The sequence below is a fragment of the Lutra lutra genome, chromosome 4 (genome assembly GCF_902655055.1).
Source record: "Lutra lutra chromosome 4, mLutLut1.2, whole genome shotgun sequence".
NCBI lineage: Eukaryota > Metazoa > Chordata > Mammalia > Carnivora > Mustelidae > Lutra > Lutra lutra.
The window spans coordinates 116779451-116798203 of NC_062281.1; the positions used below are offsets into that span (position 1 = coordinate 116779451).

At 45.6% G+C, this 18753-nt stretch overlaps 1 protein-coding gene across 2 annotated transcripts; it reads left to right on the plus strand.

The window, feature by feature from the left end:
- Positions 1 to 85: 85 nt before the first annotated feature.
- On the plus strand, positions 86 to 12126 carry F3 (coagulation factor III, tissue factor). Of its 2 annotated transcripts, none has more exons than XM_047727834.1 (6): positions 86 to 374; positions 1573 to 1684; positions 6206 to 6396; positions 8673 to 8851; positions 9406 to 9565; positions 11122 to 12126. In XM_047727834.1, the coding sequence occupies exons 1-6, from the start codon at positions 275 to 277 to the stop codon at positions 11256 to 11258; spliced, it is 879 nt and encodes a 292-aa protein (XP_047583790.1). In that variant the 5' UTR covers positions 86 to 274; the 3' UTR covers positions 11259 to 12126. The 2 variants fall into 2 exon arrangements, with proteins under 2 accessions (XP_047583790.1, XP_047583791.1); XM_047727835.1 differs by having other exon boundaries at positions 9406 to 9553.
- The last annotated feature ends 6627 nt before the right edge of the window (positions 12127 to 18753 follow it).

Below are 18753 nucleotides of genomic sequence, written 5' to 3' on the forward strand. Positions count from 1 at the left end.
CAGGGGTGGGGACTGGCCTGGGGCCGCCCACCGTGACGGCCAGTAGCCCGGCCGGAGGCGGGAGTGGGGAGGAGCGGCGGGGGCGGGCGGGGGGCACACGAGGAGCGGGCGGTCGCGCGGCTCCTTAAAGCGCGCCCGAGCGCGGGCTCCTCCAGATTCAGGGTTCCCCGCACCCCTTCCATCTCTAGCACGCTGCCATCGGCGCCTCCAACGCAACCTCCCTAGTCTTCGGGGCGCAACGGAATCCTCCCGACTTCGCCGCCAGCTCGTGGACATGGAGACCCCCACCTGGCCCCGGGTACCCAGCCCCGAGGCCGCGGTCCCTCGGATGCTCCTGCTCAGCTGGGTCCTCCTGCAGGTGGCCAGAATGTCAGGTGAGTGGCACCAGCTCCCTAAACACAGCGGCGCGCGGCGGGAGGAGGGGGCTCGCCCTGCTGCCCGGAGGTGCCCCGCACCCCCTTGACGCGGCCGAGTCCTCTCTCAAGCAGCGGAGTCCGAACGTAGCCGAAGCCGGCCCCCGAGGCGCGCAGGCGGGTGATGGAGGGTAGTAGTTGGCGTCCCTTCTGCTGGAGAAGCTTGCTCCCGAGTCCGTCATTATGGCATACAGGGATTTGTGGCTCCCGCTATGAGTTTAGGGAAGGTGTTTTCCAGTGATCACCACCTTGAAGTGGTGGACACGGATCCGCACTTGGCCTGGTCAGCGTACCGTGTTGGTATATTATCCTTCATTGCATGTGCACTTGCCTTGATAAAGATCCGCCCTTGCGGTCTTTTCTTGGACATCTTTGTCTTAGATTGAGTTAGAGGCAATCTTGCTGCAAAAAGTCGCTTAGATTAGAGCAGACACCACATTGTGCATGCCCCATATGCTTTTTCCGTATGCGCGGCATGGCAGAGACTGACCTGCTGAGTATTGGCAAAACAGACCTTAATAATAATGCATCCTAATGAAACCCATCCCATGGTGTGACAGGCCACACCTCTGACTAGCTGTCCGGAAGTTCTATATAGAGACATGTTAGATAAAAATGGGAAAAGTCAAGATTTGGCTTTCTTATGGTATTCAGCCCTAACCTCTTTCACACAGGTGGGATCTGCCCTTGTCCATAACTTACCCCAAACCCTTCTTACCTGGCCTTCCCTGGTGAGTTGAACCTCTGAGTCCTGTACTTCTTGGGCTGGGTCTTAGACATAGCAAGAGGCTGAAGGCTCCTGCGCTGTGTTTCTAGGTCAAGTTATCTCAGGGCTTCCCACCACCCTAACACCCCCTCCTGCACCCCCCCCCACACACGCACCCTTGAGTAATTTCAAACAAGGATTTTGAGATCCTTATCTTTTTTCTTAGATTACCAGGTAGATCTTGCCATGAGGAACTTCAGAGACTTTAATTAAGAAAATAAAAACTTGAAAATCTTTTTTGTCTTGATAATTCAGCAATGAAGCTTTTGTGGTTGGAAAAAAATTGATATGAAGTTAATGGTGATTTTGAGGGGTGGGAAGAGGTTTTATACCATCAACGTGAAATCATATGCTGAGTTCATGTAATAATAGTTGTTTCTCTATTGTTTAAAGGCACTACAGAGGTAGTGGTAGCATATAACTTAACTTGGAAATCAACTAATTTCAAGACAATTTTGGAGTGGGAACCCAAACCCATCAATCATGTCTACACGGTTCAGATAAGGTAAGCTAGGTACAAAAAAAAAAAAAAAAAAAAAGAAAGAAAGAAAAGAATGGAAAAGGAAAGAAAGAAAAAGAAAAAGTTTTTATGTTTCCACTTCCCTGTGCTGAATACAAATGTCTTTAACGCTGATGAATGGATGAGAGTATTTAACAGATGACAAAGGGCATTCCTGGTCATTTGCAGGCGGGAGCTATACTCCGGTGAAGCCTGCAACATTGTCACAGCTTAAACTGATAGACTGTTTCACTTGTTTTTGGACACTATGGGAATATTCTTAAATGGAGTCTAAACTGGGGGGGTAGATGAACCTTCTTGAGCCGCTGTGGTAGCATGGGAACATGTTGTCCTGAATGGATACTAATCCCATTTAAGCACACAGTTTTTTCCTCCCTGTCTAGACGGTGAGCCGGATCTAACATGTTGTGGAGGGGGCGGGGAGGTGTCCAAATGTAGACATTGCCCTAAAGCAGTGTTTGATTCACTCATCTTTGGACACTGATTGAAAATTCGGTTGCATACATATACTCGGAGGAGGTCAAAGTTGTGACTCACTAAAGCCTGGAAGAAATGCTCCTCTGTCTATACTCTGGGTTGTTGGAGACGCGCTGCTTGGCCACTGTCCTCTCTGACTGACAGCTCCCTCCAAGAGCTGGTAGGTTGGCATTTTCAATCTGAGTGTCAGACGCTTGCTGCCCATCTTCCTTGACGATTTTCACCATTTTCTTGGGGGAGTTTTTGGTTTCTGAAATGTTCTAGGAGGCTCAATAGAGTTCTTATTAAATAGAGGAGAGCTAATTGAAAAAAGGCACAATGGAATCACTGGCTCCAAATTCAAGGTGTTTTGCTGTTTTGTTTTAGCTTGTGTCAAACCTTTTATATGGTATTAGGAACACAGCTCCTAAGGACAGAGTGCCTCTATGAGGTAGATGTTCTTGTTTTTTAAAAATGAACTTCATGACGACTCTTGCTAAACAGGGAAGAGAACCTGTATATGTGCGTGCTGTGGGTATGGATATAGAGAGAGAACGACAGGAGTTTCAGAACCCCAGGTAATAATTATGGTTATGGTCCAACTCGTCCATTCAGCGTCCACTAATTGAGAATTGGTAATTAATTCCTCTGATACAACACTGAGGTTTACCTTAGTAAAACATCTTCCTTCTGGATAACGAAAATAGGATTTTAGGAGGAATGCTTACTCCTACATATATTCAGTCTTGGGTTTGGTGAATATGTGGCAACTGTTACAACCGACCTGATTTTTAAACAGAAGCCTTGATGGGCTCTAAGTTTTCAGACTTTCCAAGGCTGCTGCTATTTCTTTCTTTCTTTCTTTTTTTTAAGATTTTATTTATTTATTTGATAGAGATCACAAGTAGGCAGAGAGGTAGGCAGAGAGAGAAGGGGAAGCAGGCTCCCCGCTGAGCAGAGAGCCTGATGCGGGGGGCTCGATCCCAGGACCCCAGGACCATGACCTGAGCCAAAGGCAGAGGCTTTAACCCACTGAGCCACCCAGGCGCCCCACTGCTGCTATTTCAGTAACACATCCTAGTAGAGCTGTGGCTCACAGGTGCCTGCAGCCAGGGATGAAAGGTTCCTGCCAAGACAGTTACCTCCCCACACTCCTGCCCCTGCACTAGAGGCCCTGGGGGCTGTCCCCCACCCCCACACTCTTCTTCAGCCTCCCCATGGGTAAATACAATTCCTGGGTGAGAAGGACTATGGCAGTCCAGGAAGAGGAAACTTGCCTGGGGAAGGGGAGGGATTGATTCTGACTGCCCCTATAGTGAGTGCCCAGGCTCTTCTGGAACCGGGATCACCCCAGTACCTCAAACCACCAGCTCCCTAGGTAGGTTGGCCATAGATGGGAGCCCCCAGAGCTGGGAGGAGGAAGAAAGGCCCTCTGTGGGTTTTCCTCCTTCCTGGCTTTCTGCCCCTAGAGAAAGCATTTTAACCTGCTGCTCTTCTTCACCCACCCGCCCGCACCACCAGCCTGTCCGCACTCCCAGGGCACCCCTGCTGTGCCTGAACCCCTACATGGAGCTCCAGCAGCATTTGCCCCCCCCCCCAAAAGTTTTCAGTGGTGGCTGGGAAGTGCTATTGGCTCAAGCCATTGTGCCCAACCATCACCTGTAATATTGATTCTGTGGAAATGTTCTGAATGCTAAGACTAAACTTCCAAAGCTTCTAGAGAACAACCTGCTTTTAAATTGTTGAATCTGGCTTCTGTTGGAATTTCTTAGTAATTCAAGTGGGACATTTATTATTTCCAAACCGGGAGGTTTTGCAATACCTAGAGGAAGTTTGAAGCCTTTTAAAGTGTTAGTGCTGACAATAGCATTTAGAGGAACTTAGTACAGAACCCCTTCATTACCTTTTCACAAGACTTTACTGCTTTCGGGGATCTAGGCGCTTGTGCTAATTTCACCAGAAGAGTACTGTGATTTCTGTGTGTGAGCTGGGACGAATGGAATACCTGTCTCTCAGATGGAAGGAGGCCACAGAGCACAGCAGGCTTTCTCCTGTTAACCCAAACAGTAGGTGTGCCATAGCGATGGAGAATAATCATTATATTCTCTCTCACTTTTTAGAATAGAAGTGATATTATTACTAAAAATGCATTTTGGTCATTCTGAAATTAAGACAGCCTCTCTACTTTTATCACAGAAAGAGAAATGTAAAAAACCAAAATATTTCTGTATCCATATCAGTTTGTGGATCTTAGGACAAAGAGTGTGTTTGCCCATGCCCTCTTAGCCCAGAGAGTTAGTTCAGATTTTTTAAAAAAATATGTACTTAGGGCTCTTATGCATGAACTGAGAGAGCTGAACCCATATGGCAGCTTGTTTTCCCCTGATTCAGCCCACAAGTGCAAACCACCTAACACTCAGCAAGGCCTAGCTACGTGAGCCCTCCGTTTGGCCATGCTGCTGCAGGGTGCATGGGCCACAAGGGCAAGGACCCTGGTACCAGGTTTGCAGTAAGTGCTTCCTTGGACATGTCAGTGCTGGGGTACAGAGAAGGGAGAGGCCAATTGTGAGAAAGGAGATACGGAGATTCTTGGAGAAAGCAGGATTGGAGTACGGTCTTGAATGCTGGGCAGGGCTCTCTGGTGGTCTGTGATGCTGAAGGGAAAAGCAGTGTGGCTGTCAGTGTACGTGGCACAGGTGTGTGGATCCAGTGGCTGGGACACTCATCTACAAATGTTTCCATCCTTTAGAAGAATGTCGTGTTTAGCAGTTCCTTAAATTATTTCCTCTTCAATGATGTCTTGCAAAGGAAAGCTCTATCTTAGCCTCTTTGTCTCTCAGACTGTTAGATCCTACCGGTATTGTAATGTGATCATCTTTGATGGGCTGTACTCACATAGAAGTGAGGGAAGCATGTAGTATAATGAGACGGACACATCCGTTCTCATCGCATTAGCTATGTTACCTTGTACAAGGTACTTAATGGCTCTGAGCTTGTGTCCTTATATGTGAAAAAGATCCAATACCTTCTTGGAAAGATTATATCAAATGAAGTTACCTGAGTAAAAGGCCCTGTATGATTCCTAGCATATGGTAGATTCAGTGATAAATAACCACACCAACAGTGGTCACAATCAAATATAATATATAAAATATATGGTTATGTAGATCCTATTATTAGTATATTGACTATATTTCACATAGAATATAGAATGTGATAAAATAAGTGTGTAGTAGGGACCCCTGGGTGGCTCAGTCAGTAGGGTGTCTGACTCTTGATTTCGGCTCAGGTCATCATCTCAAGGTCATGAGATCGAGCCCCACATCAGGCTCTTCACTCCATGTGGAGCCTCCTTGGGATTCTCTCCCTCTCCTTTTTTCCTCTCCCCCTGCTCATGCTTTCACTCTCCCTTTAAAATTAAAAAAAAAAATAAAATAAAAAATAAATCCGTGTGTTATAGAATGATATAATAAGTAGACTATAACAAATAATTGGGTCTTGATGGGAAATTGTTCTCTCTCCCATGTAACCATAAGAAATTATCTGCATTTTAAGAAAGAAATTTCTTTCTTTCTTAAGAAAGAAAGCCAGCACCTGGCTGGCTCAGTCAGTTGAACATCCGTCTTCGGTTCAGGTCACAGTGTTGGGGTCCCAGGTTAGGCTCCCTGCTCAGCAGGGAGTCTGCTTCTCCCTCTGCCCTTCCCCTCCCCCCCACCCCACTGTGCTCTCTCTCTCAAATAAATAAAATCTTAAAAGAGAAAGCAAGCAAGCAAGCAAGCAAGCAAGCTACTTCACAAATGGTTGAGAGCACAGACCCAGCAGGCGAATGCTGTGTGACTTTGAGCCGGACACCCGTTCTTACCTTGCCCCATAGCCTTATCTGTGAAAAGTGAGTCATTGCAGAGCCATCCCCAGACTGCTGCAAGGACCACTGCCTGCTTGGACCCCGTGTGGGGGCTGGTAGTATAACACCCAACCCCAGCCAGAAAGCAAGCTGCCTCCGATGCAGGTCCTCCCATTTCATTTCTCTGCCTCTTTTCCTCCCTTTAGCCCTAGACTTGGAAATTGGAAGAGCAAATGCTTCTATACCACAGACACGGAATGTGACCTCACTGATGAGATTGGGAATGACGTGAATCAGACATACCAGGCGCGGGTCCTCTCCTACCCGGCTGACGCCACCGATTACTCTGGGGAGCCTCCATTTACAAACTCCCCAGAGTTCACACCTTACGTGGAGAGTAAGTACTCTTTGTAATAACCTTTCATGCTTGAGCTGAATATTCTGTGAACTTGTGACTCTTAGGGGCTATCACATAAAAGACCATGTATCCATACACAGATCCTCTTTCTCCGGAACTGGTAAGTGCCACGGCCCTCTTGGCTCACTCCTGGTGTGGTGGGAGGTTCACAGAAACGTAAACTCTGCACTTGTTAACAACAGTGTCATCATGTAACTACCCTCCCCGCTTCCCTATCCCCAGGCCCAGTGGAGGGGCTGGGAATGGGTCGGGGAGGAGCAATCTGGAGACTGGAGATTGAGCATTTCCCCCGTGGATATTTAGGAGATTATAAGAGACGGAATCGCATGAATCTCCAGAATATTCTCTTCCATCATGAGACCAGAAGTCCCAGGTTAGGGTTTTCATGAACAGTCACAGATCTCTGTAGGTCTAGTTCCCCTCTGAGCCCACAATCAGGCTTGCGGACCTTTTTTAAATAACCTGAGCAGGCTTGGAGTCCCAGAATGCGGTGGTGTGCCGGCCCTAGCCTGGCCCACCCCAGCCTGTCTCCTTCATGCCGGCTTGGAAAATGAGGAATGCTTCCCTCCCCAGCCTTTGCCCCAGTAAGCTGACCTTAGAACCTAACAAGGGAATGCAGAGGATTCCAGCCAAGCAGGAGATTTAGTTTTTTTTTTTTTTTTTTTTTTTTTTTTTGGTCAGGACTATAGTTCTGAGCTAGGTATTTTTAATTAACAGATATAGCACATTGAGGAGAGTGAAATCAGCTGCTCTTTCAAGAGGAATTAGAACAAAAGGTTAGAATGAAAGGGTGTTATGTTTTTTGTTTGTTTGTTTAAAGTTTTATTTATTTATTTGAGAGAAGAGAGAGAGAGCGCACAAGTACAGGGAGCTGCAGAGGGGGAGGGAGAAACAGACTCCCACTGAGCAGAGAGATAAATGTGGGCCTCCATTCCAAGACCCTGGGATCATGACCGGAGCCGAAGACAGATGCTTAACTGAGCTACCCCAGCACCCTGGGTGTTGTTTTTTATCCGGTGCTTTTTGTATTGACCCTCTGACTGCCCAGTGAGGGAGAATGCTCTCTCCCAGCAGGGAGTTCCTTAAATTATTTTAAGGGTGAGGCTGAGGGACAGTCCACCAACTTTCCCCTCTGCTGTCTACAGTGAGAGTGGAAATAGAAAGTAACCTAAATCCCGAGTGAGTCTGTTTGCCCTCCCTGAGCCCCCGGTTGCTAGAGCCTGTCTTCAGACTCCTGTGTGGCCCTCACTGGTGTGTCTCTCACAGGGGCTCAGCCACAGCCACCCTTCAGGGACCGCATGGGGTCCATGTCACTCATTCCCCCTTTGGTCAGATCCTCATGATTTCCTTTTATAGTTCTTGAGTTTTTTTTGTAAGCCACTTCAAATCCTTTTTTGGTATAAGAGAGAAAATATTTTATAGGGGTGCCTGGGTGGCTCAGTTGGTTAAGTGTCTGCCTTCGGCTCAGGTTCTCCCTCTTCCTCTGCCTCTCCCACTGCTCATGCGCTTGCTCTCTCTCTATCAAATAAATAAATAAAATCCTTAAAGAAAGAAAGAAAAAAAATATTTTATGTATTAATTTTGGATGCGTGCACACACACACACACACACACACACACACACACTTGCTGGTAATTTGTGTTGAATTACTGGGATTTCTACAGTCACACAGCCTAAGCACAGCAGACTACTGAGCCATTGCAGAGACCCTATGGTTGACACTGGCTCCCTGAGGTCCTGAGGACTTATCCTGCTCTTTCCCTCCACCTCTAATTTACTGTATCTAAAATATGGAATCTTATACAACTGCATCATTTACTACAACAGCCACTAGCCACCCATGGCTACGGAGCCCTTGAAATACAGCTAATGCCATACATCCTGGATTTTGAAAAATATCTCCAAAATTTTTTATATTGATTACATGTTAAATGATAATATTTTAGCTATTGGGATTTAAACAAAATGTATTATTAAAAGTAATTTCAGTTGTTCCTTTTTGCATTTCCTGCTGTGACAGCAAGGAAATTTAAAGTGACGTTTGTGGCTCCATTATATTTGCACAGAGACGGCAGTGCTCTGGGAAGTCTCGGGGTTCGGCTGCGGAGCCACTGAGCACCCGACTGCCGGGGAGCCCATTCTGTATGGCCGCTCCACGAGGGATGGCTGGGCTGTTATTGACCGTGACAACTGAATGGGCTTCTGCTTGGTAGAGAATTCTTTGGTTCTAGCGGAGCTCATTTTCTATGTTTCAGCCAAGCTCGGACGGCCAAAAATCCAGAGTTTCAAACAAATCGGGACAAAGCTGAATGTGACCATACAAGATACAGGCACGTTAGTCAGGAGGAACGGCACCTTCCTCAGCCTCCGGAATGTTTTTGGCAAGAACTTAATTTACACACTTTATTACTGGAAAGCTTCAAGTACGGGAAAGGTGAGGATTCTTTCATCTGTTTTTACGACTTGTTTTAAATTATGGCTCCTTGACTTTACAGCCCACTTCCTCCCTTAGTTCAAAAATGCCATAGTGGGATGGGTGAAAGAGCAGCGTGGTCAAGGGGGCGGGAGTCCTGCTGTCCCGGTTCTGCCTGGGACTCTGGGGGGGCCTCAGATCTGCAGGCTCCTCAGCCAAGGATGGGGCCAGGTCAACTCTGAGGCTCCTGCCAGCTCTCCCATTTCTTTCTCTCTGGGGGATCCCAGAGACAAAATCGGTTTTCCATTCAACAATGAATGCTTCATTCCTTTTTCCCTTGATGGCACATCTCTTCTAGAGGAGCTAAATTGGGTTGGATGTACCTAAATTGGATATTTTTGGTCTTGGAAGAAACGTCCTTAGCAGTTACCAGGGGGAACAGAGCAGCCAAGTCACTTCTAATCCTTTCTATGTCAGGTGTGTCCCTGCAGGCTTTTCCTTCCACAGTGACTTAGTAATGGGGAAAGAATTCACTCTGAGCCCAGATGAATTCAGAACTCTTCATCTTTTAACAGAAAACAGCCAAGACGAACACTAATGAGTTTTTGATTGATGTGGATGAAGGAGAAAGCTACTGTTTCAGTGTTCAAGCAGCGATTCCATCACGGAAGGCTAACCAGAAGAGTCCAGAAAGTCCTATTGACTGCACTAGCCATGAGAAAGGTACGTTCAGAGGTGAGTGGCTCTGCCCAGCATTCGCCTGGGAGGCACGGATGCCTTCCAGAGGACTGGTTCCACCCTCAGAACCAGGATGGACTTTTGTTCTGGGAAAAATAGCCTTCTTGTTGTTGTTGTTTGTTTGTTTGTGTTCTGGGGGTTCCCTTACAATTTTAGGCATTTAGAAATGCTTCTGTGTTGTCCCCTTGTATTAGTGTGTTCTTGAGCCCCTGCCATGTGCCAAGCTCTCCACTGAGCACTGGACACTCGATGCAAGTTTACAATTTAACATCAAAGCACAGATTTCTCTGCGTATTTTTTCATACTTAAATTCTGATCCTGGGAGTTATGGGGGAGTGTCTGAACCAGCGGCAGCAACACCCACTAGACATTTGTGAGCATGCGCCATGGGCTGTTGTCACAGGGTCTGAAAGTCTAACCCGGAAAGGAAGAGACTGAATCTACCAGATAGTCCCTCGTGTAGGAGCGTGCACACCTGGGGCCCAGACCCCTTGTGAGGAGTGGCTCCTAGCTGGAAGTGCCACGGCGGGTTCACACTTTTCCAGTGAAGCTGAAATCCTGAGTTTCCCTCCAGGCTTTATAGGGAAAGGACTCTGAGGACATTCAGGGAACAAAAGAGTCATAGGATAGCTCCTTGCTAAGGCGAGATTTGAATATTTAAAAACACTTTTAAAAAAAAGAATTTATTTATTTGAGAGAGAGAGAGAGAGAGAGAGCATGAGAGAGAAGGTCAGAGGGAGAAGCAGACTCCCCACCGAGCAGGGAGCCTGATGCAGGACTTGACCCCAGGACTCTGGGATCATGACCTGAGCAGAAGGCAGTCGCTTAGCCAACTGAGCCACCCAGGCGCCCTAAAAACATTTTAAAGTAAATTCTCTCCTATTGATTGACCACGATGGAAGTGGGGAAGAAGAGGGCTCTCCTTCCGTCTGGTCTTGCACCCCTCTGTGCCATCAGACCCCCAGTCCTCATGTCCATCTCCCTCAAGCCAGCTGGGGTTCTGCTGCCTCTCTGTCCTCACACACACCCAGATCACTTCTTCCCTTCCTCTTTTTCTTCTACTGAAATGTGTCCTTTAGAACCATTTCAAATGCCACCTCCACCAGGAAGCCTTCCTATTGCCCCAACCAATTATCTACTGTCCTTCACCTGAACCCTGCTAGCACTCTGTGTCTCGCTCTTTGCACTGACCTTCATCTTCTATGATTGTAATCCTGGCCACCAAAGCCAGCATTAGTTTTAGCCATTTGTTTCTAACAGTGGTTCCTGCTCCCACTTATATGTACCCTTTCTAGGCTGTCAACATTATCCCATTTATTAAACAGCCCATTAAATCACGTTCACCACCATCAACAGCCCTAAAACAGTGAGGGCTTGACCCATTCTTTCCTAATCAAAATGTGTTGCCGTGGAAAGAGCGGAGGAAAAAAAATTTCAAATTACGCAACACATTAATTTGGTGTCATTTGGGGTTATTGCCCTCCGTTCTGCCTACTGATGAATGGGATGCAAGCTCTCCAAGTTGAAGTTGATTGGTACCCTTTGTCTTTCAGGAGTGCTCCTCGTCATTGTAATTGTGGTGCTCGTGGTCCTCATCCTCACCATCATCCTGTCTGTGACCCTGTACAAGTGCAGAAAGGTGCGTGCGCGGCAGAGCGGGAAGGAGAGCTCCCCACTCAATGCTGCATAAGGCGTGTGTCCTGGAAGCTGCCGTCCGTGACGGAGTGTAGGCTGCGCTGCGACCAAGAACTTGTAAGACAACAGAATATATATATATATGGAAACACAAATGAGTATCTTGGAGCATAGAGACTCGGGCTCAGAGATAGCTCTTGATCTGACCAGTTCTTATGATTAGGATTCTGGTTTCAACGACAGCATTAGACACTTCGGAATGTAACAAACGGTACAACCAATTTCAAGATTTAAAAATTTCTATTTTAACACTATGGCACCTTTTGCACATATCATGTGTTAGAATGTACATTCTATTCCCCAAATGAAACCAGATCACGTAATCAAAGCAAATGAACAAGAACCTTAAAAAAAAAAATCTTGGGTAGATTTTTGGAAAACTTTTGAGAAGCTGACTTCAAATCATAGGGGAGAGTGAAATGGAAATTGGGTGAAATTTTCTAACATAGAGAATTCTTTTGTGATATATGGTGTTTAGGTTCTTCTTTTCTGAGTTCTTTAGAGTTCCAAAACAATTGGCAACTTTTATATGAATGTGTTAAATGCAGAAGACTTCTGTTTTGGGGCACATTCCCAAAGCACCTTACAGTTTAGCACTTTAATTGACTCAGATGGTGTGGGTTAGGCACTTGACAGCCAACTATATATATATTTTTATAAGACTACTATACAGACCACATAGAGGTGATGAATTAAGGTACTGCAAGCTTTTATGGTCAATATTGTATATATTTATATAATTTTCTAAAAGGTTTTATACATGGGGATATTCTATTTATAGAAGTAATATGGTTCTATTTGTATATATTGAAATAATTTATTTAATATACTTTTATACAAATAAAGGTGGCTGGGAATTGTGACTATTGTATTTATTATATCTTCCATTTTATTATTTATGATTTGGACTTTGTATTAGTTGGCTCTGCTGCAGGAACAAATGACCTGAAAATTTTCAGTGGCTCACAACAATGCTATCTTAAAACAATAATAAGAACAACAACAACAAGGCTATCTTGAATTCTCACTTACCTGAGTTTGGTGGCTGCAAGTTGACTGCAGCTCTTCTTAATTACATTCTCATTCTAGGACCCGAACCCAAGGGGAAGACTCTATTTGGGTCAGGGCAGAGGGAAAACAAAAAGCGAGTAGTAACAGCAGCCATGTCTTCAAGCTTTGAGCCACCTCTTAGAACTTCTGCTCCCCTGTCACTGGCCAGGCAACATCTGATCACACCTGACAACACTGCCCACTGGGGGGCACCACCGGTCACACAGCAATGGCAGGGGCACACGATGTCCCGGGAAGGGAGAAAATCATCCAGCAGACTGCAGATTAGAGGGGATGACTTCTTTTTGTGGGCATTGGGTGGAGTTGCAGATGAAGGCTAGAGAGGAGAAAGGACCAATTCTTTGGACTATCGTCTTGAAAGAAAATTGGATGAAAGGGCAATAGAAGATAGGCAGAGAGAGAAGTAGAGTCTCTGGAGTTCATGAAAAGCAAACTAAATTGAGAGCTCTTTGTGGCTAGGACTGAGTCTGGCTCGTGTTCACGGCCCCTTGAAGTCATGGCTGAGTCCAACTGACCATGTTACCTCCCTCTAGAGTATAGAAATAGGGAGTCCACCATTCAAATACAAATAAAACACGGCAGAACAGTCTTGAAGTCACAAGAGTATTGAAGGAGGATTCTAGCTAGAGACGGAAATGAGGTTCCCGGCACCTACTACGGCCACAGCTGTGTTTGCTCCCCACTGCGAAAGGCTGGGCCGGTGCAGGCTAGAAAGAGCACCCAGATGGCCAACCCTCCTGGAAGGGGTCCCCCCACACACACACCCTAAGCAAGCATTAAAATAAGGGAAGAAGCAGGTCACTGTCCAGTTGTTCATGAATTTCAAATCCCTCTGTTCCTCTGCTCCAAAGAATTCCAAGGGTTATCAACAAAACTCTAAACATGACATGTTTGATATAACATCATATTCTCTGGAAGGATGGGAAAATCAAACCTTTGCTGTCCCCCAAAAAATAGTAGCCTGAAAGGAAAAAAAGTGGTAGAAACTTCAGAGAAATAAAGGAAAACAGACCCATAGTGTATTGGGTTCATTTTACCGGTTTGCTTGCCACGAACAATTGGTATCAGTACGGGAGAGGCTGTCGTACACTTGGCGGTGTTTCATTATGCCAGAGAAAGAAGGCGTGACTTTACACCCAAGTCAACAGAAGAGAGCTTGGCGTGGGGGCATGTCCTGCAGTAAAGTGTGCTTTGGCCATTACCTTGAATTCCTGCTCTCATGGGGCTCCCTGGGACAAAGAGCTTAGTCCACTATGTCGGGGAGGGGGTGGTAGAACAAGTCCCAGAGAGGGCATCTGACTGCCTGTTTCCATTAGGCTGCTCCTCCCTGCCAGGAACAACTACGTCATTATGTGATTCCGAGGCCTCATAATCTAAGGAATTTGAATGGATCTACTAAAGAAGGGAAAGCCAGTCTGGATAGTAACGAGGTATCTGGCTGTTCACAGGGAAGGAATGCATTCCAGCCAGATCTGAATGAGACCACACTGCGATGATCAGGAGGCTTTCTGATTGCACTTTTTAAAAAAAAGTGCCATTTTTTGACATGGGAAAGACTGGGGAAGAAACAGGTTTTGGGGTGGGGGGAAATAATGGCACCACTACTGGCTCAGGCCAAAACCCTTTGTGTCACCGCTGACTTCTCTTTCTTCTCCCATTCAATCTATTGGCAAAGAGGTCAGCTCTTCCTCTAAAATACCCCAGTTCCAGAGATGCCTGGGTGGCTCAGTAGGTTAAGCATCAGGCTTAGGTCATGATCAGGGTCTTGGGATAGGGCCCTGCCGTGGCAGGGGGTGGGTGGTGGGTGGTGGGGTGTCTGTGCTCAGTGGGGAGTCTTCTGGTCCCTCTCTCTCTTCTCCCAACCCCCCTCTTAGCTTACGCTAGCTCTCACTCTCTTTCTGGAATAAAGAAATAAATCTTTAAAAAAAGAATACTCCAGTTACAAAAGTTAACCTCCTCCTCAGCTATCCCACTAACGCCAGCCATTCTCATCTCCTACTGGGTTATTTTGACAACCTCCTAGCTGGAGGCCTCCCTATTCCCACGTTGGGTCCCTATATTCCATTTTCCTCAGAGCAATCATAGCTATCCTTTTAAAATTATATATTATGTTTTCAGGGGTACTGCTCTCAACCCTCCAAGAGGACTCTGGGGTGGGGGGAGTTGGAACGATTCCAGATTAGAGTTAATCAAGGGGACATGCTCACAAGGTATGAACAGGCGCACTGAAGCCGCAGCCAGTGTGAAGGTTGGCGTGAAGGTTTCGCGCTTAGAGAGGGAGTGCGAGCCCGATGTCACAGGTTCCCCTCGGTCCTCACCCTCTCCTACTCTAACTGGCTTTATCCCCCCCCGACTTCTCCCCCTGCCGCCCAGGGGCCCTGGGCCCTGCACCAGATGCAGAGGGAACAATTTTCCCTAGGGTTTTCTACCAGGTCTCTCTGGGAGTTCAAAGAGAAAATGGGCACGGTCTTTTGTGGGGATCCACCAAGGGCTCAAGGAAGAGGCAGGTGGGAGCTGGCAGGGGTCTCACCCCCTCCCACCCCGTCTCCCCGGGGCTCCTCCTTCTCCCGATTTCCCGGGGGGCTACCCTGGCAGCAAGAAGCCCAAAAGGCCGTTGAGCTCAGGCACAGGGGCGCCTGCCCAGCCCGTTCCCGGTCTACCCCTCCACCCCTGCTCCAACCCTGCTCCGACCCCCCACCCCTGCTCCAACCCGGTCTCCCACCCCCACCCCTGGCCTTGCTCCCTGCTCTAGAGCCTCAGGGCGCTGCGGTGGTACAGACAGCGGGACAAGGCCCATGGATGCAGCAGTTGTAACTTTCTTCACTTTTTAAACCCTTGATATAATTTTAATTTAGGCTCCCTTTCCACCAGCTGGTAGAAACCCTCCTGCGTGATTTGGCGATTCCCTGGAACATCTGCTTTTTCCCTGTGTCCAGCCTGCCACCCCCAATGCCAGGGTTCCTGCCTCCAGGTCCCTCCACTTCCCTCCGGCTAGCCTTTCCCTCCAGCCTGGGAAATCTATGCTAGACAGAGATGGCTGGGCTGGAGGTTGGGGGAGCCTCACTCCTACTTGTTGCCTGTCCTCAGTACATCTGCTGGCTGTGCACTAGTCCTGTCTGTCCAGGCTGCCCTGAACCAGAGCAAACCTCATGTCCCTCTGCTTTCTGCTTCCATCTCCCCCCTGAACACTGATCATACAACTTTGGACTAAGTGGGAAGAAGGGTCAAGGCTGAAAGGATCCATCCAGCCACATGGTTGAAGCAGGAGCATTCCTCTTCTTACAATGTGACCCAGACCCCTTTGGAGGGTTCTTTTGTCTCAGACTGGGTATCTGGATCAACTGTGGCCAGGGACAAAGATACTATAATTGATCCACTTTGAGACAAGCTCTCACCCCAGACCAAGAGCAGCCATGTGGATAGTGGTAGGAAATAGGGTCTCTGAGATGACGAGAGGAAGAAATGCTGGGTAGATGATCTCGTAGCTGCCCTGTACATGTCCCAGACAAGGCAGGAGGTAATGGCAAAGACGACGACTTAATGAGAAGACAACAGCAAAAGCTATAAAGGGTGGTGAGACAAGACAGTAGAAAAAAGAACTGAGGAGGGGCGCCTGGGTGACTCAGTGGGTTAAAGCCTCTGCCTGCGGCTCAGGTCATGATCCCAGGGTCCTGGGATCGAGCCCTGCATTGGGCTCTCTGCTCCGCAGGGAGCCTGCTTCCTCCTCTCTCTCTCTCTCTCTCTCTCTGCCTGCCTCTCTGCCTACTTGTGATCTCTGTCTGTCAAATAAATAAATAAAATCTTAAAAAAAAAAAAAAAAAGAACTGAGGAAACTGGCAGGAAGAAACTTGGTTAGGGCCTATCCTCTGTCCCAAGAGCTCTGGCAATATTCTGGGATGGCGGGGGTGGGGGGAGACAGTAATTAGAAAATGGAAATCAACTAGTATCTTGTGAAGATTTTTTGACCATTACTCAAATGATCTATTAGAATTAGAGATACTGAAGCACGGAAATGACAAGGAAGAAGTCCAGCCTAGTGTTACACATGTGGAACTAGAAACATAAACTGATGGTCAATTTCTAACAACTGCCACAAGTCCACAGGTCAAGTGACAAAAATTCAAATTTCCGTTCTTTTACTGAAATCAGCCAGCAAAATTCATACAAAATCTTTTTTTTTTTTTAAAGATTTTATTTATTTATTTGTCATAGAGAGAGAAGCGAGAGTGAGCACAGGCAGACAGAGTGGCAGGCAGAGGCAGAGGGAGAAGCAGGCTCGCTGCCAAGCAAGGAGCCCGATGTGGGACTCGATCCCAGGACGCTGGGATCATGACCTGAGCCGAAGGCAGCTGCTTAACCAACTGAGCCACCCAGGTGTCCCTCATACAAAATCTTTATTAGATACACTAAATTCCTCGTTCTTGGCCAAAGTACCTCACAAAAATAATAGAGAAAATTAAATAACTACAGTTAAAGCTATTATAACAACTCTAATTTTCTCAAAAAAGCACTTAGTAGTTTATGCTGTTATGTCCATCAAAACAATTCTATATAAATATGCTAAGATTCAAAACTCAACAAATCAACACATAATTTGTAAAAAGAAAATTAAGAACCTTGCCTTACTAAGACTTGAATACAGATCAACTGCACTGTTACAAAACTTTTCTACTTCTTGTGTAAGCAGAGGTAATCCTTTCAATCAGGATTAGAGTCTAAATTGCTGAGGTCTTTGTCTATGTGCTTCTGGGTCTAAGAAAATTTCCTTGAAAACATATCCAGTACAAGAGAAAAACTTCTAGATCTCAATATCATCAGCATTTCTATTCAATGTAAATGCTTTTAATATAAAAATAGGTTATCACTTACTGGAGATACTCCTCATAGAGGTATTTAGTTAGTCTTACTCGGAAGCATAGTTTGAGCTCATTTAACCCAAACTTCAAGAAGTTATTAACTACAGAGATCTGAAACAAACAAACACATATTACTGGTTTTACTACATTTCCATTCACAAAATTATTATTTATTGCTCTAGCATTGGCTCTGTCCCCAAATCCTATGATTTTTATAACTGATTGTCCAAATTGATAATGATTCGCTTCTGTTTTACTCAGAGTGTGCAAAAATACAAAGAGAACATCCCAAAGCAAATGCAATTGGCTCTATTATGCTGATATATTAAAACTCTACTTGAAACTCAATTTTTTAATATGTTAATAACATTAATTACGAGAAGCATCTTGACACTTCTTTTGTCAACAAACAAAAAGCCAAATCTGTCCCCTTTGGATTCAGCGTAAAGGAGTCCTGACATTTATGTTTGTACCTTCTGTTTCCTTCTATAAGCACTATGACCCCAGACAATGAATTCTATTTGCATTTGTTAAAAAAAAACCTATACATTTCATACCAACTAATACCATAATTTCTAGAGTCATCTTTACTTCTCGTTCCCATCATTATATTGAAATTAAGTCTTCCATAGTTCCAAACTCAGATTTATGTAAACATTTTCTCAAGAAAACAATGGTTGTCCACTGAATCTCCATCTCTTAATGACATCTACAATTCTTATCTCAACTTTTTCTAAAGTCTAAAAGCCGTGTACATGCATCCTCAAGCTTTATTTATTTTCTGACATATTCTCTAATTAGCTGGAGTTTAAAATAAAGCTTTTTTTTTTTACTCCCATATTTATGACACTAAAATTCTTATAGTAGCAATAAGAGAAAGAACCAAGCTGAGAATATCACGTATGATTTAACAAACACTGACCTTTATTTTTAATGAATTCAGATACTAAATTCCAATTTCACTTAAACGACATCAGTGGTTCAAGTTACTATAATAGTTTATGGCCTAAAGCAATGGTTCCCAGTCAGGATGATTTTGCCACCACGCCTACCCAAGCCCTAGCCTTCTCAGGACATTTGCCAATGTCCTGGAGACATTTGGGGTTGTTAAAACTGGGGGGGAGGGGCACTACTGCCATCAAGTGGGATGCTACCAAACATCACAGAAACCCTGGCCTAAAGGTTAGAACAAAACATCACATATGGACACATCCACATATGTATACAATGAAACTGAACCCAACCTAATTCCTTTTTTACTATCTCATATAAAGGTTTACATTGCAAAATTCTGCTCTAAGTTATAAAACGAAACTTGAGATAGGAACTTAGTACCATAAATCTTTAAAGTAAACTTAAGAAGCAAAAATCTCTGAAGATCCAAGTTTTTCCCTATGTAAAGATTTTTAAAGAATTACACTTACGAGAGGCATGGCGGCGATGAAGTTGAATAAGTATCTCTTGAAATCTTTCCTGCTACGACCAATGATACCACTGCAAACCACCACATGCAATGCATTAGTTGCAAAAGAAGCAATATCGAACTCTAAGAAAAGCTGTAAA